General features: G+C 40.6%; 1 protein-coding gene across 2 annotated transcripts in view; it reads left to right on the top strand.

The window, feature by feature from the left end:
- Positions 1 to 26,234, top strand: part of slc36a4 (solute carrier family 36 member 4) — a 125,726-nt gene extending 99,492 nt beyond the window's left edge. For both annotated transcript variants that reach the window (XM_083695327.1, XM_083695326.1), the window contains exon 12: positions 23,346 to 26,234. In XM_083695327.1, coding sequence (XP_083551453.1) covers positions 23,346 to 23,689 — 344 coding nt within the window. In that variant the 3' untranslated portion in view covers positions 23,690 to 26,234. The remainder of the gene's footprint in view (positions 1 to 23,345) is intronic.
- Positions 26,235 to 26,796: the final 562 nt, after the last annotated feature.

The raw sequence follows: 26,796 nt of genomic DNA, 5'->3' as shown, positions 1-26,796 counted from the left end.
GCTTGCTCAACTGAGCTACCTTGCAGACATATTCAGTGATTTAGAAGATCAACAGAGCAATGCAGGGTGCAAACACAAACAGCATTACCCAGTATGAATGAGTCCAGGCATTCAAAAGAAAACTAAAACTATGGAAAACTCATGCCTTATCAGGAATTACTGACATGTTTGAACAGATGCATGACTTCATAGAGGAGAGAAAGCTGGATTACAGCACCATAAAAGATCAGGTAACAGTGTACCTGTCAATGATGATAGACAAGTTTAACAGTTATTTACTTAAAATCACTGAGGAGCAAGCAGCTACTTACCAGTGCATTAATAACGCTTTTACTGAGAACATTGAGGCAGAGCTTCCAGCCACTTCCCCATCCAAACTCTTGGAAGAGCTCATAGAGTTATCACCTGATGGCACCCGAAGAGTTTCAATGAAATGTCACTGGAAACACTGGAGTACAGTGCTGAGTATCAAGCATGTCATGATGCAGAAATGTAGGTGTTGATACTATTCTGTACCACCTACTTGTGTGAGGCTGGCTTTTCAGCCATGACAGCCCTGAAAACTAAATACAGGGCCAGGTTGACCCTTGAGAATTGCATGCGTGTTGCCATGTCAAAGATCTCTCCACACTTTGACCATATTATTGCCAGACAGCAGCAGTCCTCACACTGAGTGAGAAGCTTGTGCAGTTAAGCTATGAAAAATGTCCATAGTGACAAAAGTCATTTATTGTATTTATTTTAGAAATGAATTTAGATTTTAACTTAATTAAGGGTTAGGGTTAGCCTAACCCTAAAATAAACAAGGAAAACATGCACATTTTTTGTGGCAGGACTAGGGTTAATATAACTCATATAAGGAGGGGGTTAGGCTTAGGTTGAGAACCACTGGTTTAGATAAAGAACAGTTTGCTGCTTTTAGTACAACATTACAAAAAAGACTCATCCAGGGTCTTTCAAGGGCTTATTTAAATGTTTTGTCCCCCGAAATCATCAGCTTTGAGCAGATTGAACACACGTCATGCTTTAATCTCAGACTCTATTTTGGCCTGTCTCAGCTCTCTTCTCCTTTTTTGGCGTCTGTTCATAGGATCTGAAATTGTTACTTTGTTTCTGATTGTGGCATCTCTGTTTGTTTTGCCAGAATATATAAATAAAGATGAACAGATGGAACTCCCCTGCATGATAAAGGATGAGGTTCCGAGAGGATGACTTTGTGCCACCAGGTGTGTCTGTGGGATAATCTGATTGATTTCCTAGGCCTGATTTTAGAATATGTAATTCTTAGAATATGTCACCTCTTTTTGACGTTGGTTTTGTGACACTTTAATGTTAAACCCCACAGGTTTTGTTAAACTACTGTAAGTCACTCAAGGCATGATTCTTTAAGGCTCATATGCACACTTGTTTTGACCACTCTTCAGCTAATCTGTGATGCCTGGCTCTCATGCACACTGCTGTCAGTCTGAATTGCTAGGCACATGCTCCAGTTAAGTGATGTTGCTAGGCTCATGAACATGTTATTGTGAGTTTGTGTCACTATACAAACTCACATTCATGCTCCTGTTAACCTCTGTTGCTAGGCTCATGAACATGTTATTGTGAGTTTGTGTCACTATACAAACTCACATTCATGCTCCTGTTAACCTCTGTTGCTAGGCTCATGTACATGCCCCCTCACCTGCATGATCTAGTTTCCCCATGTTGCTATACTTGCAGGCACATTTTTCTTAGCTTTTATCGTCAAGCACATTTGCACGTTCCTGGTAACCTATCCCAAGTGAAAAGTGTAGTAAATTCACTTTTTCTTCTGACGCACTTATACTTTAAGTATAAGTATATACTAAGTGTGTACTATTTTGGAACAACTAATAGTGTACTAAATATATAAAAGTTGTATAGATTTTAAATAAAGCACTACTTTAAGTATATTAACTGTATTTAGTAGTGCAACATTGGAACACTTCTTTTGTACTTTAAGTATACTTAGTGCACTAATTGAAGAGGTGGTTTGCAGGTTTATTGAAATGTACTTTTAGTACAATTGTGATTATAATATGTCACCAAAATATTGCAAATATACTTTAAATTTGCAGGTAGTGTTCAGTATAATAGAAGTGTCTTTATAATATGTTACTATCATATTCAAAATACACTTAAAGGTAGTATTTAGTATAATAGAAGTGTGCCAATAATAATGTTTTCATTTTGTGGTCTGGCAAACATACGTCACATACGTTGGTAAACAATGTTTGCGAAATATGTTGTGGGGTATTGTGTGTGGATTGATGGCAAATTCTTTCAATTTAATCCATTTTAAATTGAATCTATAACACAACAAAATGTGGAAAAAGTGAAGGAGTCTGAATACTTTTCGAAGGCACTGTATTTAAGGGCATAGTCAATACATGTTAAGCATACATCAAATAAGCACAGACAAATATGAATACACTTGAAACATACTATTCATACTTAAATAATATTTTGAATCCACTTAAGTATACTTTTTTTTCCGCTTGGAATAGTATGCTTTTGAAATTGCATTCTCACTTGTGCTAGTCTCTGTTGCTCGGGTCACTGGATGCCCCCATTAAAATGAGATGATAAATCTCAAAGGATTTAATCCTGACACTAGTATTACTAATTAATAAATTAATGAACCTGATCCTAGCCCTCTACTGCACTCAGTTGCCCAAACCACTATTTTGGAAATATTTGCAAATAGTATGACATTGCTCAACTCATCAATTTATTAGATTTGGGATAGGGGACTATGATTTTAAAAACAAAAAGTCATGCAGTAGAGGGCTAGGCCTATGTCCACATTCTGTAAACCTCAGCCTTTGTTGGAATGTACAAGTGCACAGTCCTGGTTACTGCAGCCTCCCTCTACTGCTAGTTTCACATGTATGCACCTTCTGGCCTTTGTTGCTTAACTAATATGCACACTCCCCACTTGCTCCTACCCGTCACATGCACGCTCATATAACTCTTCTACCAAACCTCGTTCAGGCTCCTGTAAGCCACATCTCCATTATCCGAGCCTTAAGAGTGCACTCAGCATCAGCAGCAGCAGTGGCTATTTTGGGGCACCAGTGTTATTCCCCCTCTTCCCTCTGATTTTAGCAGACATGCAGTTTCCAGTGCGTCATCCGCTCAGTTTAAACCCCGGTTGATGGGGACCTTCTCTCCGCAGAGTTTGTGCACTTCTGTTGGCCTCACATTAAGCATTATTCCCTTTCAACTGCGAACAAAATGCCATGGAACTGTGCCATGGTGAATCACCTAGGATCACGGAAAACATTACCGCAGGAGGCTCCACATCCTTTTTGTATCCTGCTGATCGGGTCTGTTTTGTTGATATTGAGATCTGCCTGTTCTTCTCTAGTAGATGCATTGTCTTGCCAATCTGCTTTCCAGGCGGGCACTCTTGGAAAACCGGGGGATTGCCACTGTGACAGTGCCACTCTGACATAGGATCAGAATGTTATTTTGTAAAGAGCAGACGTGTTGACCGCTGTGAAAATTGATCCCAGATTAGGGTTTGTTGTGTCAAATAGGTGGTTTGATTTTTGACTTTTGTTAAGGCACTCTGGTCATTTTTGTTAGTTTAGATGGCTTTCATTCCTGCTTGTGAAGAGAATGAGGCACTCCCATCTCCATTTATTTGTCATATCCAAATACACTCCAAATAGTTTCCCATAAGCTTTCCAAGAGTTGAAACTCAGCTGTAAAGGTTTTGAGTTAGGATAATAGCTGTAACATTATGGATGTTACATGTAACATCATGATGGAAAAGACTGAACCAGTGGAGACACTGAATGATATCCCCTATAAAACCATTTGTTGTTCTAATTTCCGTCTCTATCTCTGTGTCTCACTTGTTCTCTGTCTCTTTCTTTTTCCAGAGGGAAATAATTTTGTCACCTGCCAGCCTTCTGAGATATGAGGTTGTGGGGGCCAATTAAGGCAGTAATTAGCCTGATAAATTAGCTAATTAAGGGTTTTAGGAAATATAGTGGAGATCCACAATACAGCTCTACATGGTCTGGGTTTCACCACTATCACTGAGAGAGAAAGAAAGAGGCCCTCCTTGTGCATCAAACAGTTGAAACTGATACAGTATGTGAACTGTTTCATATGATGTTACGTTATTGTAGGGTTGAAGGTTTGTTTTTTCCATGATATTTATTATGTGACAGGGTGTCTAGAGGGTGTCTTATAACAGTTATATTTACATGCTGTATGAAGTGTTATTTAATGGATTGATGCCTATTTCATTGGATTGACAGGCATGTTATTTTTGACAGAGTCAAAGTTTGGTAAATTAGACTACAGTTTCACTTAGCCTACCTCATTACAATACAGGAAGTGTCAAAACATGCCACACGCATGAAGGCAGTCTGTCACATGTTTGGCGTCTTATCTTTCTGCACTACTTAGTGATCACCCTCCCTATTAAGAGTGTTTTCTTCCAGGGAGCAATGATCTGTTTACCCCACTCTTATTGATATGGATTAACAATGAGCCAAAGAAACTACAAACAATATTATGACATGACATTGTTACATTATGACATGTAGGGCTGCTCCTCGACTTGGCTGCAATATGTTCATGTAACATGATGCACATATGAGTTAGTATGGACAGGTCAATTTGTCTATACATCAGGAAAAGGATTTGAATTGCATTTGGTAATCAAGTGTTTTGAAAACAACAAAGCTCTCATTTGAATGTGATTAGAACAATAGTGTCTGAATTCAATGTCTTGTTTGTGCTTTGTCTTCCTCCAGGGTATGTTACTCATCAAACCACCACTTCACCTACTAAATTATGAAGTGCTGTATATACAGTAACAATAAATGGTGTTTTATTATTTATCTTGTTAATGAAGGGAACTCACTAATTGGTTTCTCATTATAATGCTGAGCCGGTTTCATACAGTGTGACATAACAGTTCCAGGTCCGTTCAGCAGAGTTGTTCTGCTCCTATCATCTCTCCTGTCATCTCTGTTTTGGCCCCTATACCTGTGCAGAAACTCGGTTATCACAGCAGTAAAAACATTATATTAACATTCTGTTACATAGAACACTAGTAATTGCTTTATAACTGAGTTATAAAGCGGTTATTATTATCTAAGTCCACTTGAGTATTAACACAAACCACAGACAGACACCCTAGCACATGCAATTAGCACATTACTATGTAACAACATGTTAATACAATGTTATAACTAGAGGAATCCGCATTACTACAGAGCTATATGGGCAGATTTATGTTGTTTGTCCAGCCATATATTAACATAGTCAACAGGTTTTGGACCCATAAAATGATGTCACAGGATCCTGTTCCCGGGCCCTTGCATGATTTACAATGCAGGAATATTTGACAGTTGAACTAGGAGTGTGTGTGTGTCAGACAGTGCTCTCAGCAAGCGTTCCCTTCCGTCCCTTCCTCCCTGTGATCTCCCAGAGTTCTGGACTTCCTTTTGAGCTGACAAGCCCATCGGTCTCAATAAGCGAGTAGAGGAGCAGGCGTGGAGTGGTGATTTATGGGGGTCCTGCTGTGGGAACACTGACTGAGTCTCAGACACAGACGCTGGGGCGGTGACTGGATGGGCCGCGTGTTCCCTGTCTCGTTGGCTTTTCCTGCTGTGTGTTCCTTTCTCTCTTTCACTTTTTCTTGTTTCATAATTTGATCTTTTTCAATCTATTTATCCCTTTCTGTCTTAGTCTCCATCCCACATACTCCTTATTTTAGTTTTTCTATCTCATCTCTGTCTGTGTCTCATTTGCATGTGTGTGTTTGTGTATTCATATGTGCATTACTGTCCTGGAGCATTTTCATTCACAAGTAAAACAGAAGGCACATTGTGCAAGTGTAATTTGCCCTGCAAGTGCAGCATCTTAAGCATGTGAGTGTATCTTTGTGTGACTAAATTACCCATGTTCAGCAAAGTAATTAGTGGATTAATTTGCTCCCCACACCCGGGCATCTACATGGCTCTAAATAATGAAATAAGCATTTACCCTGGATAAGATAAGACAATGTCGAATCAGATTACCTAGTGGACGCCCAAATCTTGTTACAATCAGAATTTGTTGTATTCACTTGATTAACCAGGCAATTTAGCGGCAACGTCTGTGTTGCTTCATAAGAGAGAAGTCTTAATCAAACCCTTGCTTTGGTATTTTTGCTAGTGGGTGTTGTGCTATGATTTCCTTGTGATGTTTTAAACATAATGTTGGGTGCAGTATTGCCATGTATGCCATGTTAAGTTGTCTACTTCAAATTGTGTTTACTCTGAAAGCTTGTGTAAATCTCGTATTCTTGCTGTGGTGCTTTGTATCCCCACATTGTGATCATACTTGGCAGGGGTACGGTTTTGGCCAAAGGGATAGTTGAGTTAATGACACAAGCCGGAGAGAACCACTTAATTCAGAAATATGGTCATAAAGATTATGAGAGGAATGGAGTGGGTATATTGAGTAGTTATCTCCCTTTTTTCCAGTTCTGAAGGACACTATGAAAGAGCAAGGGGTCAGATGAGGAATGTGTAAGAACATATTGCATATTAGGATCTGTCACTGATAGAATGGCCACTGCAAGACATGACCTTTGGGTCATGGCAACTTTGCTCCTTGAGCCGTTTGCCGTGATAGCCTTGACATGGTGTCACCTCTGACTTCTAATGAGACACCTTAATGTTTGCCTTGTTTACCTTACCTGAACTGAGAAAACACAGTCTGTGTCATTCTTATTCACCTGCTCTCATATAGCTCTGGTCCAATTGGAGAACTTGAAGCAGAACATTGAGAAGGGATTGGATTATGCAAAGTAAAAACCTAAAGGGAATGTACTTAAAGGGGCAAACTGGAAATCAAACTATAACAATGTGGTCTCTCTGCCACTTTTTTTGGTAAACAGCTGAGGGATGGAGCTGGAGAAATGTAAACACTCAAATTCATAAAAAGAGCTATGGATGCAAGGACTGACCATCCATGAGATCAACATATAGTTTTAACCATGTTTTGAAGCTATACAGTGTTTGCAAATAATGGTGTAAAACAAGCGTATATTTTGGGTTCTGATGGGGTAAGACAGTTGAACTAAGGACATGAGGCATTTATAATGTGTATTCTTCCAGAATCAATGGCTATATACACTCACCGGCCACTTTATTAGGTACACCTTGCTAGTACCAGGCTGGACCCCCTTTTTCCTTCAGAACTGCCTTAATTCTTTGTGGCATAGATTCAACAAGGTGCTGGAAACATTCCTCAGAAATGTTGGGCCATATTGACATGATAGCATCACGCAGTTGTTGCAGATTTGCACATTGTCATCTTCAAGAAACCAGTTTGAGATGATGTGAGCTTTGTGACATGGTGTCTATGCTGGAAGTAGCCATCAGAAGATGGGTACACTGTGGTCATAAAGGGATGGACATGGTCAGCAACAATACTCAGGTAGGCTGTGGCGTTTAAACAATGCTCAATTGGTACTAAGGGGCCAAAAGTGTGCCAAGAAAATATCCCCCACACCATTACACCACCACCACCACCAGCCTGAACCGTTGGTAAGGCAGGATGGATCTATGCTTTCATGTTGTTTACGCTAAATTCTGACCCTACCATCTGAATGCCGCAGCAGAAATCGAGACTCATCAGACCAGGCAACGTTTTTCCAATCTTCTATTGTCCAATTTTGGTGAGCCCGTGCGAATTGTAGCCTCAGTTTCCTGTTCTTAGCTGACAGGAGTGGCACCCGGTGTGATCTTCTGCTGCTGTAGCCCATCTGCTTCAAGGTTCGACGTGTTGTGCATTCAGAGATGGTCTTCTGCATACCTTGGTTGTAACGAGTGGTTATTGGAGTTACTGTTGCCTTTCTATTAGCTCGGACCAGTCTCGGACCAGTCATCTCGGACCAGTCTCCTTTGACCTCTGGCATCAACAAGGCATTTTCGCCCAGAGAACTGCCGCTCATGGACATTTTTTCTTTTTCAGACCATTCTCTGTAAACCCTAGAGATGGTTGTGCGTGAAAATCCCAGTAGATCAGCAGTTTCTGAAATACTCAGACCAGCCCGTCTGGCACCAACAACCATGCCACGTTCAAAGTCACTTAAATCACCTTTCTTCCCCATTCTGATGCTTGGTTTGAACTACAGCAGGTCATCATGACCATGTCTATATGCCTAAATGCATTGAGTTGCTGCCATGTGATTGGCTGATTAGATATTTGCGTTAACGAGCAGTTTTACAGGTGTACCTAATAAAGTGGCCAGTGAGTGTATCATTAATTATTAAACGTCCAAAATGATGTACTGTACCAATCCCTGATTGCCCCTTTAAGTAAAGAACATTTAAAAGGGACTGAATTTAGCAGTGAACACTGAAAGGGGTTCTGGATAGTGGTGAGGTTACTGCAGGAATTTGTTCCAAGACCTTTATAGAACAAGAAAATAAAACACTGATCTGTCTACACCTTCAGTCTGCCATGGTGGCCCTGTTGTGGCTGCTGGAATGTGATTTGGATGGTTGTAGTTGATTTGTTAAAATTCGGTTTGTTGAGGTTTGGCCTAGGTTAGGATTGAAGCTGTAAAGTGTGGTCTGCTGCAGTGGTTTAGTTCAAGAAGCTTGCCTCAATTAGGTTTGTTTCAAAGGACTTTCTAGTTTGTTTGTGTCTCTCGTGTTTTTTTTGTTTTTTTATGTGGATGAGGCTCTTAAGTTTACTTTAAGAAGTTTTGCTTGTTTTTGGTTTGGTTTTGGTACTGAGGTGTACTGAGTTTTTTTTGTGGAAGTTGTTGAGGTGACATCAAGGGGGCTTTGCAGTCAGACCTTTTCTGCAGAAAGTCAGTATTCTCAGATGTACCTCTTGCCACCGTTTTGCTGAGTTCTTGCCAACTGACCACAGTTGTTTTATTTACTTTTCATTACCCAAGCGCTAATACAGCTTAATGCATTCCTCAGTCCCCATTTCTCTGATTTCACAGTATCGATCCTCCTTTGTAGAAAGTCAATGAGGTTCATAAATACTGAGTTATGAAAAATCAGCCATTGTTAAACATGATAGATGAGCCTCCCCTGTGAGCTTGACCTTATTATGGAGGAATAGAACATTGTAACATGTTTATGACTAATAGCCAAAATAATAATTAAGGATATGCACATGTATAGTATTTTATGGGAATGATTAACCAAAAACAGTTCACTCAATCTCTCAGCTCATAGTCATTTTACAGCATATCATAAAAACAGTTCCCATTCAACAGCGACAAGGAACTAATTCAGAAAATGACGCAAATATATAACATATAACATGTTCAATTACCTTCTAGATCTCATTTGTTATTTTAATAAACTTCAAAGATGTTGTTTTATTTTCTGATGATTACAGACAAGATTAAGCCAAAGTTATGTTAACATCCTGGGAAAATCCCTGTGAGTGATACTTTTTTTAATACATTTTTAATCTTTGAGATTTAAAAGGGATTCAAATATGACGACTTAAAAGACGAAAAGTCCTAAAGTCGGCCTTGGTGCAGATTAAGGCTTGTGTCAGCATTCATTCTAATAGGTTTTGTGCAAAAAAGTTTTGACACAAGATTACTGTAAATTGATATCCTCGGCTTCAAGTCATCTGAGTTTCCTAAATGAAATTCAATCCCAGAAACCACTTGTATCAAAAGGAAAACCAAACTTCAAACCCTGACCAAGAAAACTAATTAATTTAGATGTTTCTGTCTGCAAAAGAGAATAAATCTGATATAAACTTATGCATGATTATGAAAAGTCACAGTAGGACAAGATAAATGGCCACTGCCTTTCCAGTCAGACATACTGTAACTCCGCCTGTGCTTTTTGTATAGGAGCCGTCAGGGTGTTTGTTCTCTTTTTCACAATAGGATTGGCAAAGGTAATCTCACAGCCTGGCGATAAGAATCACAGCAGGTTGGTATGCTCCTCCAAGCCACAGCCAATTAGCAGGGTGGCGGCTAATTATCAGCAAATAAAAAGGGCACATGTGGGGCCCTCCTCGATGCTTTTTTCATACCTAAAAAAACAGGCCTGGCTGATAGTCCTAATGGAAACTGAAATAGAGTGTCTCATTTGTGGATTTCTTTCCCTCTAATTCTGCATGAGACTATGGTCTGGGTTAGCTGGAGGCTAATGGAGGATAAAAAAAAAGATTAAAAAGGAAATTAGCAAGACACAAACAAGATCTATAGCTGTACACTCACACACACGTGAGCCAGGTTTTTCTTTTTTTCTTTCTTCAATGGTTTCTTCAAAGACTGTTTTGTACGGAAGCTTAATACTGCTACCAAAAAAGGTCCCTTTTTTTCGTGCCAACAAATTTTGCGGCAAAACACTATTTGAAAATTACTTAAAATGTAGATATTTCACTCTATTTTAAAAAGGCATAATGTTTACATGCATTCCACTGCATTACAATTGTTACTGTATCTAGATTGTATTTAGGAAATACAACAGTTATAAACACTATACATGCCATTTCTGTCAAAGGGTCCTATACGCTATGAAAGTCATAAAATGTCACAAACTGCAAAAGAAATTAGTAATTTTTTGAGACAGGCGTCCTCGTTATGATTGCTAGCAAAAGAGAGTCATTGCGGTAGCAGATTATCTGTAAATTCCAGTAAATTACTAAATTTACCTGCAACCTTAGTAAATATTGGGCCAAATTAGAACATGTTTACAGTTCGTTAGCAACAGCTCAGATTTACTTTTGCTAGCAATTATAATGGTAACGTTCCCAGTCAGCAGAGAAATAACACCCCAGATCTGGCCAGCGTCGGTTTTATTCCGGCATCCGGATGTGGCCCAAGTACAACTTTGTTCCCCAGGCCAGAAGTGGCCAGGTCTTATCTTTGCCACGAAAAGGCCAGACCTTGGCTGGCATGTGGCCCAGATACAACTTTGTTCTCTGGGCCAGAAGTGGATTGACTCTGGCCGTCATACCTGAGCCTGATTTTTGTCATGAAAGGTATGTGGATGTGGCCCAGTTATCACTTAATAAATGGTCCAGATATGCACCATGTCTGGTTGCTTAAGGCTTAGATGTGGTAACTGTATTTGGCCCATCCACATGGGCCACATCCACATCCACAATTTCAATAATGAGGTTAGGTAACCTAGGAGTTTATGCAGTAAGGCTTTATACACAAAAAGTAATGCAGAGATTTACGGTACTTTAATGAGGTCCAGCCAACTTTTTGATAAAGTATGCAATGATGAGTATTAAAAACTATCACCTGTGATAAAGTGAAGGGCACTATGGTAGATGGCATCCAAATGGAGCATCATTCCAAGTGGTTATTGGGCCACAGTCACATGCCAGCCAAGATGTGGCCTTTTCATGGTGATGTTTGGGCTTAGGTCGGTCTAATTCTGGCCCAGGGAAATTCACATGCCACCAAGTATTTAATTTGATGCAATTTCAGTAGATTTGGTTGTGCAGTTTAAAACTAAGGTTGAATGCCCCAAGCACATTTCTTTGTTAGGGGCTAAAATTAGCTGATGTTAGCATAGTTTGTTTAAAGAAATCCAAACCATAGATCATGCTGCATTCATGACACCTCGGAAGCTCAGAGTTAAAATTAAGTTATTTGCGTAGAGTGTCCTATTGGTTGGTTCTGATGCTCTCCAAGTGGGAAACGCTGGTATTATCTGTCTACAACGAGTTTCCAAGTTGGAAATAGAGTTTCCTAGTTCCAACATGTCATGAATGCAGCATGAGTTTCTCTGGGTCTAAAGACTACTTTCCAAATAAGGATCCATCCGAATATAACATTAAATATCTCATACTTATGAAGGCACACATTTTGAGCACTTAGGAGGGCACTAGTGACACAATACAGGTCAAATCCAGGCAGTGCTAGGTAGTCAGGTTAACTCCAATTTAACTGAAGAACATTTAAAGACAATGATACAAAGACCAATTACAAGAACACTTAGCTACACAGCAATCTAAATGAATGCATAAGCAACCTAGCCTTTGGCCTCCTGCCAAAGAACTCCCACCAAATCACACTGAGCTTCCTGCCTTAATGAGTGGAGCGATATCAGGTGTGTTGTGTCTTAATGGCCACACCTGAGTCTAATTGGGTGTCTCCTATAAATGGAGGCTGTGTCAAGTGTTTGGGGAGCTTTTTGGAAGTCAGAGGAAACGGATGCGCTCCCAGTTTGTATTTTTATCCAATTTGTTCAAAAATAAATAAATTGTTGCATCAGTCCAGTGATTTGTTAACATCTTAGTCTGTCTGATGAAATCTGACAATCCAGAGTTTGCCAATAAACTGCAAATTCTCACCCAGTACTAGTCCCCCACATTCAGACCTACACTGGCCTAGTAACAATCTGAATTTATTATAGCCATACACTACATACAATACTAGAGCTGGCCCATGAGCAAAATATCAACTCTCACCCAGTATTGGTCAACCACACTTAGACCAAAGATGACCCAGTAATTACAGGAACTTATCAGGGCCACATTCCTCATACCAGAGCTGGCCCACAGCAAATTGCAAACTCTCACCCAGGTCTGACCCATAAAATATTTGGCGTTTCCAGCACTCAGCCATATCCACAAGACCAGATCTGGCCCACAATTTTCTTTCATAGCGTATTATAGCTGGTTTAGAACTGGGAGTGGTGTAGCTGGTGTACATCTGGTATTTCAGACTTGTGTTGGCAATACAGAGGTCACAGGTTCAACACTAGTGTGGAGCAACCGCAATGCAAGGACTGTTTGCAGCAACTTGACTTCTGTCACATATACAGCAATTCTGTTGATACTGTATAGAAACACATATTTAAAGTCACAGTCTTACACACCTATGTTGAACAAACAATGGCTAACCCATTGATTCAACACACAGTGACACAACATGATATTGATGAGTATATGCAGTAGGGGCAGGCCATAGATCACAGAGGTAGACCACTGAAGCAGGACGAGGCTGGAGGAGAAGGAGATTTCTAGTGTACAGTATTTTAACAGCAGTCCAGCCAAGGTAATGATCTATTGTTTCAGTCAATGGTACTATCTTGACAGAGGACAGATTTTTAACTAAAAGGAACCATCATTTGTGGAAAAACATAAGAACCAAAGAGAAGTGAATTGTTTTTGGGAACACTAATGTGCAAATCATTGCTTTGCTAACTAGTCACCAACCCTAGATAACCCTAGCACTCCCCTAAATATACTTATGATTACACAAGGAGTGACATGCAATAAACAAAGACGCATAGATAATATGATGGAGCAGGAGTATTTTACTTTTTTGTTTTTGCCTACAGAAACTTAACATAAAAATTATAATAATAAAACTTCTGTCTTCAGGCAGGCTGGTGTTTTCAGAAGCTGAAGCCTTGTCTCTTTCATGTGTGATGCTGATTACCAGGGAGTTCAGTGCCTAGATGAAAAGCACAGTCATTTTCCACAGATCGGGGGTAAGAGAGGGAAGGTTTTACCACAGAGTTCATGGCACCGGGTGAACTGTCTCAGCACTGTCAGCAATAATAGTAATAGAAAGGCACATAATTGAGCATCAAAATGCAAAATTATTTTTCAGAACTTTTCATCGTTTCCCATTCTGTGCTCAGCAGTATTGGACAGTGGAGGGAAAAGTTGCATTTTTGCAGTTTACGTCCTGCTTGTGTTATTTAATTGGGCTTCTAATGATCTGAATGGCTGCAGTGAGCCCGTTAGTGTCCCATAGTGGGGAGCAGTTCAAGGCCAGATGGGAGCCAGCTATCCAGTAGAGTGAGATGTTTGAGGCTCATTGCAAAACAGTGCAGTACAGATATGCCATATCACCCATTCTTTGAGCTCTATCACAGAGCAGTGCCACTAGCTTAACCCCTGGTAGGGGGGTCAGGGGGGTCCAATCCAGTACCAGACAATCACCTACAGCACAGTGTATTAGAAATGTAAATAAATCCAGTCATATTTAAGTTTGCGTCTGACGTGTGACATGTTTCCTGCCTAGTCTCTGCAAACTGAGCTAGTGGCAGTTGTTTTAGTTTTTTCCCCTAAGTCTTCCCTAAATAAGAGACACCTTTTAACTTGCAACATTCTAGCCTCTCAACAAGGCAACTGGCTTGGTGAACTTGGCAACATTGTAGTCTTCACAACTCCGGACTCAACCTTGTGGGGGGGTGGTCTCTGGATTGTGCGCTATGCTAGTGAGTGCAGTCCAGTCCAGGAGATCTAGTTGCAAAGTGGAGCTCTTTAATCACTTTGGTCCCCTCCCTCCCCCTAGAAATTTGCATTAAAATGAATTTGATGGACTCCACCATTAATGAATGGAATTTCCAGGGTGTTTTGGGAAAGCATGACTCATAGTCCCGCCACACACATCGGCAGTAACAAGCATTACAGGATTCAACCACTGGCAGGCAAGGCCTCAAAGGACAGCCCACCTTCCTCAGTGAGTGGGCTGTGGGTTAACCAAGCGCCTCCATTCTCCACACTCTTGGCATTGAGTGAAAAGTCAGTGGCTGGCCATCCTGTGCTGGAGGACACACTCGACTGAGGATGAGTCATACGGTACATACTGTACACAAAGAACTTGCTCTGCCCAACAAGCACAAGATAAAAACTCTCACTGCTGTGCAACAATATGTTTTAATTAGTCCCTCCCTTCGTAGCTTTTCATAACAGTACTTACTACTGTACTAACTAAGAATAATCACCACTAGTCAATGGAAATTTGTGTGAAATCAGCATTTGTATGTGTTTTAAATTGATGTATTGTGTTGATGTGGCTGTTGAGATTGTCTTAGTATTCACACTTATTAAACAATTATGTACAACACAGATGATTTTTCCTGTGGAGATAATTTCCAAATATTTTCTATTTGGATAATATTTTGGATTATCATCAATGGAATATTTTTCAATATTTTTCACTTTGGTCTTCCTGCTATCAGTTAGTTATGATATCAATTAGCCTAAATTGGGGATGGTCATTTGTCTGTCTGTCACTTCTTTATGGCAATACTTTGGACTTAAAAGGGACTTTTTGTTTTGGTGGCTTGGGTTTAAAGGAACTTAACTCTCCAAAGCATCCTTTGACAAATGAATCTGAAATCACAGCACTGAACCCCTGTGTGGCTGATGAGAGGTAGGTTGTCTGTGAATTCTGTTTTTATATTGAAAACATGTCTTACTTCACACTGAGAAGGAGGCTCTGTCCTGACAGGCCCCTTAAATGTCTGTCTGGCTTTCATATTGACCTGGCTCAAAAAGGTCCATAGATACACCCTACTAGCCCCTTGGCCCTGAACAGTTTTGACAACCTGAAAGTGTTATAATCAACTGAAAAAGGAGGGGACTGCAACCTTGCCTGTCAGCCCCAGTGAATAGCAGAGGTCATTCGAGACAACAAAGATGCAGCACAGCACTTCTGCCTGACATATGTCACATTCGCACTTGCATTATTACAAGTCAACATTTCATGGAAGGCCACTCAGTGGATTGAATGTGGTTGGAATCTTTGGGGCTGTCAGGTGTGGCCTCCAAGCTTTAAAGAAAGGATGGGATGGAGGCGGAGTGTGTTTGTGTGTTGCCAAGTTGGCGTCTGAAATGCCTTTATTCACATGTCCTTCAGCTTACAGCCAGAGAGAATGAGAGGGATAGAGAGAGACAGACAGACAGACAGACAGACAGACAGACAGACAGAGAGACAGACAGAGAGAGAGCTAGGAGTGGAGTGGTCCTCCCGGAGCTCAGGCAGAGCTTTTGTTAGGGAGAAGGTCGCTCCGTAACATCCTTTCCATTCTGATGCTAACCCTCTTTGACTGACTCATTTTCATCCTTGCCTCTTTGACCGTCTTCTTGACCCACACCCCACTTCCCCATCCCCTACCCTTTCCTCCCCACCTCCCCCTTCACACTTCCTCCTGTTTTTGTTCAGGCTGCCCTCACTAACTGTTGCACATACACACACACACACACACACACACACACACACACACACACACACACAGCAAGGGTAAATGGTTTCTCCAGAGCCTTATCGACTGCATTCCATGCGGAAGCCTGGTATGACAGGTTTAAAGATTTTGGCTCTTTTCTACACCTGAGCCTGAGGTGTAGGGAATGTTTTAGTTTAACAGTGTTTTGGCTGCAGAGAGAATAATTTACATTCAGTTCATTAGAGGTGATTTTTTGTCCCAGGTTTAATTTATTTATCATTAATTCATGTTCTAATCGACCCGACAGATTTTTTTATTGAGTTTTATTGAAGATGAGCCTCACTCTGTTATTGTTTCCACATATACACATAATGCCACATATACACATAATCTCTCTCTCTCGTCCCCTACTCATCTTGGGCTGAGGTGTGTTCGCACTGTGGGGCAGTCATCTCCAGAAAAGATGAAGAGGCCAGAGACACCCATTTGAATGATTCCAGATAATCCCTTTAAAAATGGGGAATTTGGAATTTGCATCAAAGCAGCGTCTGATGTCTGACAAAGCAGTGCAGCATCAAATAGCGCAGGGCTGACTGGGCGATGGGCTCGCTCACTGTGTTATGTAAGTGTACCTCAGCCGGGATGGCAGGCTGTTTACACCATAATGACTGTCATCAAAGACAGAAGAAAGCGTTAGAACGTGTGAGTGTGGGCATCCTCAGTAGCTCAGTAGCCACCTGCTTCACAACATCAGCATGCTACAGTATCACCCATCTGGGACTTATGTGTATGTTGTGTGTGTGATCATCTGTTTAGCATTGAAAGTTTATTGTACCAAATAATGATTCAAACATTACTTTTATGGATTTGTTTAGTTTTCCTCTGAGCTTTAGATTTTGCTCTGGGCTTTTGCAGGTATTAGTGTCTAATGGACTATTACCCTTTTTATTGGATTATATCCCTTTCTCTCATACCTTTGGTTCAGGGCTATGATTAATCTCCCTGTAATCTTTTAATGGTAATACAATACTGTTGCACAGTGGTGTTTCACAATGGCTGAATCCTCTCAGTGAAGTACAGGAAGTCTGAATGGACTCCCACTGTCTCACCTGCTAGACATTCAATACACACACACACACACACACACACACACACACACACACACACGCACGCACGCACACACACACACAAGCACACTCAGAGCTGCATGTCAAATTGTATGTTACTATAAGTTATTGTGGCATCGTAATGACAGTCAACATTTAGCTGCTTTTCGGGGACAGGGGAAAGTCAAAAAGGCGAACAAGATTGAAACACAGCGTAGCTAAGATGAAATACTGCTGCACACACCTGAACCATTACTCTGCCTCATTTAATAATGCCAACATCTTACATAATACCAAAAGTAAACAGGAGAGCCACCCCTCCTTAATACTGTATGTTTCACATCAATTCACAAAGCCACCCTTTTGATGCGCAAGCATGGAGCCAGTGCCAAGTGAAGAGACAGGTTATTAAAGCAGCTTATTGGAACTTTCTCTTCTGCCTCAACTCCTTTTAATCACTTAATTAGAGTTGTGATGGAATGCTTATTAGATGACACAGCCACCACAGGATTCAAGAAAAACAAGACTTGAGAAAAAAAGACATTAAAAAAAAAGAAAAAAGCAGCCAGTTCATCAATGACAGTGAGTAACAGTGTGCTGTGTTAGCAGAAGGCTAGGGCAAAAATATATCCGCACACTGATATACATATGTACATCCAACACCTAGATCAAAGACACGGTTCCATCTGGATGTATGAACAAGCCAGCACTTTACTGTGTTTCCTTATGACCTAAGAAATCATTTTTTGTCTTGTTTATTTGTTTATAGCTTTTATTTTTCCCTTGAATTTTGCAAATTCATAAGTTTGGAATAGAAATGTTGTGTGAGTTTATATCTGTCCTCAAGGATCTTACTGGAAAGGAATTATATACATGTACTGTAGGTATACAATTATTGACGAGAGATTAAACATTCTGATTATGGGAAATTAAATTATAGAGAGAAGTAGTTGTTTTGACTCTTTAACTCTATACTGGAGAGATTGAGTTGTGGAGCTTTGCGGCTCCCACAAAAATATGGCAAGATGTTGCTCAATGTGGTATAGAGATACACTTAATTTACCGTCCAAAAGGTAAGTTCCTTAATTACATGTTAATAACACTTTAATAAGATTCATTGATACACAATAGCACTGATGTGTACCATTTAAAATACCAGCTAAAACTGGACTGTAAAATAAAGTGTTACTGACAGTTGTAGAGGGAATTACTTGTTTTACGCTAGAATTGTTGGGGAGTATTAGCTCCCTATACACAGTGATGACAGATAAGTCTTCTCCTGACTTTAATATGTCATTCTCCTGCTCTCATGTACAAATCTGCTATTTTTCCTGTTTTTCTCATTCGTGTCTGAAGGCTTAAAAGGTTTTGAAGTCTTTTTTTTCACCAAACACCTTCAAATCCTGATTAATTCACCCTGGGTGTTAGATCAGGATTATCAACATGCTGCCATAATGTTTCCTGCTCATCCAAAGCCATGCGCGCAAATGTTAACAAGTTTGCTTTCTGGGTTTTTCCAGTGCAGCTTAAATGTCGGGAGCGGCAAATTCAGCCATAGAGTTATCCGACTGAGGTTTGATTTGTGTAGACATCCTAATAGCGTTCCTACTTTGGCGGAAGACAAAAAGTAATTAGAGCTGACATGCACTGAGCGCTGAGGTGATGCTGGAATTCAAACACAGAGCTTTCTCTCTCTCTCTCTCTCTCTCTTTCTATCTCTCTCTCTCTCTGTCTCTCGTGCTTTCTATTTTCCTTTTCACTCACTTGCTTTTTCCCTTTCTTCCTCTTCTCCACCCTACCCTCTACCTCATTTTCCCTTTCACCTGCTCTTTCTGTGCCTTTGTCTTTCTTTGTATATTAACAAGGCAACATAATCCTGTCAGACCTTAAAGAGGAATCATTCCTTTGCAAAACAACGCCATATTCAGGATGCTCCTTATTCCCTCCTGCATACTGAACTTTGCAGGGGGTACAAGGGAGCAAACAAAACAACACTAATGGAAATCTCATCCAAAGTGTGACACGGCAGACTGCTACATATTTTAATCAAAGTAATAAATCAGGAATGTCTAGAGCAGGAACGAGCTAGAGCCAGGAGTACAGTAGACCTGTGCTAGGTTAAGGGTTACATAAGTGGTCTCCAGCTCCAGTCCAGGAAATTGACCAGTTCTACCAGTTCAGAAATCTACCAGGTGCAGGAAATCTACCAGTTCAGAAATCTACCAGGTGCTTGTGCTAGTCTACCAGACCAATTGTAGTGTTGTAGATACAGGTGTTTGCAGGCTTAAGCTAGTTAAAGTCTTGGACTATGCTGGTTGGAAGGAGGTTCACAGGTTTAGCAGATTTCGAGGAGTGTGTTTGCTTGTCAGTGGGCTGAAAAATGAGTTAACAGGAGGTGGCCGTGAAAATGTTCTTTATTCTCAATGGAGGATGGGGGAATACAGGGGAAAAAGAGGAAAGGAAGATGAGAAAAAAATGGAGCAAGAAAAAGAGAATTGGTGTGAGAGAGGAAGTGGGGGAATGTATCAGAGAGAGGAAGAGAGATGGAAAGAATGATTGAGGGCTTAGAGGAAATAATAGATAACACAGGGGAATGGAAATAGGGTGAGAGGGAGGGGTGAGATGATACCAGAGAGAGAGAGTTTAAAAAAACAATACTCAATGAGAGATGAGGAATAAAAGGTGGAGAAGATTAGAAAAAGGAGAGAGTAAAGATGCAGGCTTGGAAACGGAGAAGCTTGACAGGTGACTGACTGGTCAAAGACATTGTGATTGAAGAGTCAGAAATTAGGTAAAGCAGTAATAATAATGGTTTGGAGGGGTTGAAAAGGGGTTGGTTGTGTGGAAAGTTTACGATTGTTGAGACCCTATTCTATCGAAAACAGGTGATGAGAGGGTCATTGGGATCTCACACAAATACCTGACTCAGATGTTCCTCTGTTACACTTCGAGGACAGCAATTTTTTATCAAGCCCAATATAGAAAGAGGAGAGAAGAAAAGCAAGTTGTTTTAAAAACCTCTTCAAGCTTGCTTCCTGGTGTTGCTTGGGTCAGAGATCTTCTTGTCCTGTATTTGGACCTAAGGCCCAGGAGGAGACTGGAGCTGGGCCTCAATATGGGCTCAACACAGGTCACACTGTCAATGCCACAGGTTTTCTCACCACCCAGAAATACTGATATCAGAAACCTCAGATTCCTGCATTTTTAAAATTTCTGCTGTTTTTTTTGTTGGACACCCCTGGCTCACACAGTGTCTAGAAACTAAGAATGACTTCCAAGTGCTTAGTTCTGAAAAATTATTTAAAGACCTGCAATTCATTCCAAAGAACAGTGTAAAAGCATTTGTCACTTCAAGGATAAAGAATTCCTAGAAACCAAGGATGAATGCACTGTATGTAAAGGCTATATTAAAACCCTAAAATATATTTTCTATTACCTTCCATTCATGATTATACCTTCACAAAGATGGCACTTTCTTCTGTGACTGTTGTTATTCAAAATGCTACATCTGAAACTCTGTGTGAGGCTAATACTATTCTTGTTTTTGAAGGGCACATTGTTATGTAAGCTATTTTTGCTATTTTCAAAGGTAGTTTTTCCATATGACATGTTGTGCATAACACTGAGGACATAGAGGGAGAGGGTATGAGAGTGAGAGATAGGGATGGAGCCACACCAGTCGATTGAGCAGAGCTAGGCAAGGGTTTTACTGTCACTGGAGAGCCAGAGTGTTTGGGCTGCGTCTGTAGTCGAGACCCCAGTTCAACCTCTCCTGCTACAGTATGTAACATGACCTCCCCCTCGTCCCCTCGCCCCCTCCCTCATCCCACCATAGCCTAGGTCCCAGGTCAGGCCCTTTAGAAAGTGTTTGTTTAGCGCAAATGTCCAGTCATGGCTCATATCATGTTATTCTATCATGTATGTGTATGATCATGTCCATAGGCATATGGCTTATTTTAATCTTGGAATTGGAATTAATTGGAATTAACCTTGGACAACCATGTTTTTTATATCACCCATACTGTCTCACATCCTATCCTGTACATTGGACCTGCTGCCACACACACACACACACACACACACACACACACACACACACACACTCACACAAAACTTGTAAGGTCTCTGTTTCACTTTTCAGTAAAATAGCTGGAGAGTCACCTGAGGTGAGGCATCACTGTCATGTTTGTTTCATTGATATTTATTCATGTTTTGTTTTTTTTAGACTGGTTTTATTTTGTTTAGTCTCTCAAATGATTTCAATTGAAGGCAATGAAATGATGAAATGAGACGCATATTCTGAAATGGTGGAAAAATAGTATTTATGCTCCAAAGAACAGATAAATATGAGTCAGATAAACAACAATTTTAGAGAAAAAAATGACTAGCAGAGATGGCTTTTGCGAAACAAAACCAAATCCTTGTCCCTGTCATAATGTAATACTAAAGCTCTTTGGGCTTACTGTACTGTATGTTTGGCATTTTCCACCATGGCTTTGGTTATAAAGTTAATTTGTATGGATATTAAGCAGCCTTTTGAATATTTTGTGGGGCAAAGGAAAGTCCATTCAGACTTTCTTTACTCGTCTCTCCCACTGAGAGGATTCACCCATTGTGAAACACCACTTTACAATAGTGTTTTATTATCATTAAAAGTCGCAAACTCCAACAAGCCATTGCGACAACACTCCCATCTCATGAAATTATATGGAATGTCGTGTCTGAGCTATGACAGCCCTTGCTGACTAATGGCAATGGTAAATCTATGATTAATCTAAAGTTCATATAAAGTTGTCATGATTAAACAAAATTCATTGGTAAATTAAGAATTATGCCATATGACTGAATGTTTGGTTCTTCAGTACAATTAGGACTGTGACTGTTTTTTTGACTATTTATTTCTGACCGTGTCCACAAAAAGAGACCCTAAAATCAGGGATACACAGGACCCTCAGCGGAACTTCCGGTACACTGCATAGACAATATCCCACTCACATTCACTCTCAAAATGCATTAACTTCCTGCAGGTTATATCATGCTGCTCCGTGTATGGGAGCAGATATCATGCAAGTGAGATATGAGTCTCTGTATTTTTTTGAGAGAAACTTGTGCATGTTCATGTTTACATACAGTGCATAAGTATTGGAAAGAGGAAGCATTTTGTGTTCTTTTAGCTCTATACTCCAACAGTTTGGATTTGCAATCAAACAATTACTATCGGTATGAGTAGAGATTCTCAGCTTTAATTCACACCTATCTCCTGGAGAGTGTTCCTGATCTGTGAAATGGTAAAACTGATCTGAAAAAAGAAAAAAACATTGAATTAAAGAACTGTTGGAGTATAGAGCTAAAAGAAGATGTAATGCTTCCTCTTGCTAATACTTATGGAGTACACTGTATGTGTACATGCATGTCGTGCATAAGCACTGCTAATACTTTAAGGATTGCAGATCAAACATTGTTTGATCTCAATAGAGCCTCTCATGTGAAAATTAATGTTTGATGGGAAAGTTGGTGACTCCCAGTCAGAGTGGATTTCTAGGCTGATTGGTGTTTCAGTGAGCATGTGCAGAACCTTTCCCTCACCTGAGAAGATTTAGGTGAGCTTGTGTGCACCCTTGTAAGACTTGCCAAACCCTTATTACCCCTAAAAAAACCCTTATATCAGTTTTCAGTACCTCTAGAGTAGAGGTGTATATCAACCACTGCTTTCATATTCAGAGCGATGCATTGTTAGAGGTTCATCACTGGTTTTCAGGCATTGCACACTATTAGGGGTTTTTCCCTATATGATATATTTATATTTTATTTATATATATTTATATTTATATATATATTTTTTTTACTATATGACCTGACTGCTCTTTTCAGTGAGTACTGCACGGCACAATATAAGGTCCGCCAGCTTTCTTTTTACATCTGACACCAGATCAGCTCACAGCCTACTTTTAGAGAGCTATGCCGAGCTGGTGGAAAGTACAATGTAAAAAGAAAATATCTACGCAAGCACAGCATGATTTAGGTCGGCATGATAGTATTACAACCATATTAGTGTTTTGATGGGGATGATGGACTTGGGGGAGCTTTTCGTCATGGCAACTCATGTTTAAGGTGTGGAAGATTGTTTTATACGTCTTGAGACATCTGTTTCCATGCTTGATTTAATTACCTCCTTCTCTCCTTCTTTCCCTCTCCTCCCCACTCTATTGTTATGTCCTTTTCTCTTCTCTTCTCATCTGTCCTGTCATCCCTCCCCCGCCTTCCTCATTTCACCCCCACCCCCTTTCAGTTTCCTGGGCCGTGCTGATCCCTCGGTTGGACCTGGTGATCTCCCTGGTGGGGGCGGTGAGCAGCAGTGCCCTGGCCCTTGTCTTCCCTCCACTAGTGGAGCTCATCACCTTCTCTGACAGGCCGCTCCAGCCAGTCATGCTTGTAAAGGACCTGCTCATCGCTGTGGTGGGCTTCATCGGCTTCCTGGCTGGGACCTATGTCACCTTGGCTGAGCTTGTGTCCCCAGAGGAGTCTGGACATGATATCATGAAGGTCGCTCAGAATCTGACTGCTGACCCCTTACTGACCTCTGATTTGCTCAGTGAGAACTGGACCACACCTGCTGCTCTGACCCTGGGATGACCCCCGAGGGGGGATCCACCTGCTAGTCCATAGTGTGACCAGTGTTACCCAGGATGTTGCCCTGGTGTCACATGAGGGCCATGGTCATGACCTCAGTATCGTCATTGACGACTCGACAGAAAAGCTTGAACTCACACAGTGTAGTCATAGATACGTAGGAGCCATTTGATCATACTGTAAACATAGGGACAAACACACAGCATCAAGAGACACACACTTTACACAGCCACAACAACCTAGGAGATTTCAGACAGAATATATATGAGGACACTGTATAGGCATGGGATCAACTGTGATAGCTAAATGTAGCGGCAGGCACACAGTGTAACACAAATACACACACATGCACACACTAAACGTAAACATCCCAACCAGCATCACCCAAGCAACCCGTGCTCCGAAGAGATCAGAGCTCTCTCTCTCAATCTCCAGTAGGCTAGTGTGACATTTCCAAAGCCCTCATTCTATCAGAGGGTAAACCAAAATCATGAATGTATGATATTGCAGGAAAAACAACCTTCTGGATGCAGGTCCCACAGTGCAGTCATAAGAGCATTTTTTCTTGTTCTTCCCTTTATTGTTTTTGCTGGAGAATCTATAACCTCTGATATTGCTTCACACTTGGGGAATGGTTTTGCAGGATTCTTTTTTCCAGTGGATTTTCTTTTCTTTAGAGCGTTTACAGATGTACTGTGTAGGCAGGAAACCAGGAGATTGAGAAGGCAATTCCCACCAATTCTAATATATGACCTCATGTCCCAAAGGTCATGCTCTCCAGAAATTTACACTGATATGCCTAATTTATTACAGACACATACAATACACTCTCACAGACAAAACAACAAGACTCTGATATGCAAATGAAACATGTTTAGATAACACACTATAATAGAAGCCTGCTGATTGCACATAAGCATGGTGTATGGAATAGAGACAGTTGGGGAAGCGCGTGCAAAATAATGGGACTGTGGAGAAGCCAGGTGCACCTGAACCAAGGTTCTATCCTCAAAAAGACATTCCTGTGCCCTGTGGCAGTGTCTTCTAATGCTACTATATGATGCATATTTATTTATAGATTGAAAATCATGTTTAACACTGACATGTCATAGCATGACACTTGAGTTGCAGGAGAATGACGACTAACATTTCTACCCTTTGGATTTGTTCAATGAGGAGGCAGTCCTCAGCAACATCAGTCTTTAGGGAAGAGGGGGGACACTGATTGGCTCCCTCTAGAAGATTGACAGTGCAAAGACCAGCCTCTATCTCCATTCCTTTGTCCCTATGTCGATATGTGTCATAGAATATCATTATATCAGATGATCATGTATGTTTTATGTGTATGGGATCAGATGTGTTACAGTTGTGTGGATGTACAATACCATGTTTAATTATAGTAGCTTACATGTTATATGGCAGTCCTGTCAGATCAGTATTTGGACCAGCAAGCATATATATACTACCTTACTGTATGTTGCCCAACCAAGAATTCTACACGGTCATATCACAGACTTAAGTGTTCAATTTGTCCCAAAGACCATCGATGGTAATGATAATGTTCCATAATTTTAAACAATGTTTAAACACAGGGTACACTAGTGAATTGATGGTGCAATGAAGCACATATTGGCTAGTTATAACTCAAATTCTGCTCCTATTATTGCCCATGAGTAAAGCTAATTGACCTCTATCTGATGTTTGCAATTGAAAACCCTCCATGTTCAAGTCTTCATTACGTTGTATTTGTTGCACAGCTTCAGTGTTCTTACAATGTCATGGGGTTTCACAGTAATTGACATACCACAGAGCATCACTCACGATAGGCTCAATAAGTTGAGCATGTCTAATGGAATCCTAAACAAAGCTAAATCCTAACTGATGAGTGATGAAGGGTGTTAGACTGTATGTTAATGCTAATACTTTTAGCTAAAGTAATGTCTAACAGGGCTGTTTACTGCATTCTCTTTTCACTGCAAGTTTGTCATGTACCAATTTGTATTAATGACTTGCTTTGCACATTCATCGACATTTGTTTTACATGGATAAGTTCATCACTCTGCTGCTGCCACCACAGAATTCCGCCCAGACTCATGAAATGATTTGCTTTGTTGTGCCTTAAAGACATCTATTTATCCCTGTTTGTGGAGGAACCTTTTCAGTCGGAGTAGAGGGTCGATGATTCATGCATCCCTACCGCTCGGGAACGCTCAGAAAGTCTACATGGATCGATGACCAATGAGGAGTGCAGGAAAGGAATACAGACAACTTCCAAATACATTTCTATACAAAGTTTAGTTGTTTTGACAATTGTATAGTCTGTACCTTTACGTACCAGCTTGTAAAACGACCATTGTTACAGTCTAACCTTTTGAAGGTCATTGTATCTCTGGGCTGTTTTCTGTTTGTCCAGGTATAGGAGGTGGGTGTATAGGTACAGGACTGTCAAACTTATCATGTGAGAAATCTGTCACGTGTACGACTGTTATTAAGTTTTTTTTCAGTGTAACAATGTTATGATTTAATAAATTAATATCTATTACAGAGAGTAAAAAAGCTCCTTGTGTCACTTATTTTCTTGTCCCCACAATGCTTGAGTGAGTATACAGTACATCATCTCAGTTTTTGTTTTGTGCTTGGGAAATTATGTTATGACTGAATACTGTATTGTATGTGTTGTAGGGTGTATGATGTATGTCAGTACATGTCACTTTAAAAGTATCAAGCCCTAGAAAAAGATAATGAGTATGTTTTATGGTGTGAATCCCTTAGATTATTCTTGTTGGATGCCTGTATATGGCTGCTGCTATGAAACATATGTGCAAATGTGTCGGAGGCCATTGGGACTGTTAAAAGCATGCGGGTCAAGCCCTGATCGCTCTGAGAGCCACTTATCTCTGCAGGTCAGGCACGGTCTGTTTTCCCAGCATGACACAGTGTAAGCACACACTTCCCAGCTTTCACACGTAACATTGTGTAATATTATTCAAGAGGTCAGTCAGACCACCAGGGAAATCACTCTCACTGTCAGAGCTCTGCCTCCCCTCCCTCCAACAACGGGACTTCAAAGCTCTGTCACACACACGCGCGTACACACACACACACACTCA

The sequence above is a fragment of the Argentina silus genome (assembly GCF_951799395.1).
Source record: "Argentina silus genome assembly, chromosome: X".
Lineage (NCBI taxonomy): Eukaryota > Metazoa > Chordata > Actinopteri > Argentiniformes > Argentinidae > Argentina > Argentina silus.
Note: the sequence above shows the minus strand (reverse complement) of the source record. Positions and strands in the feature narration are given on the sequence as shown.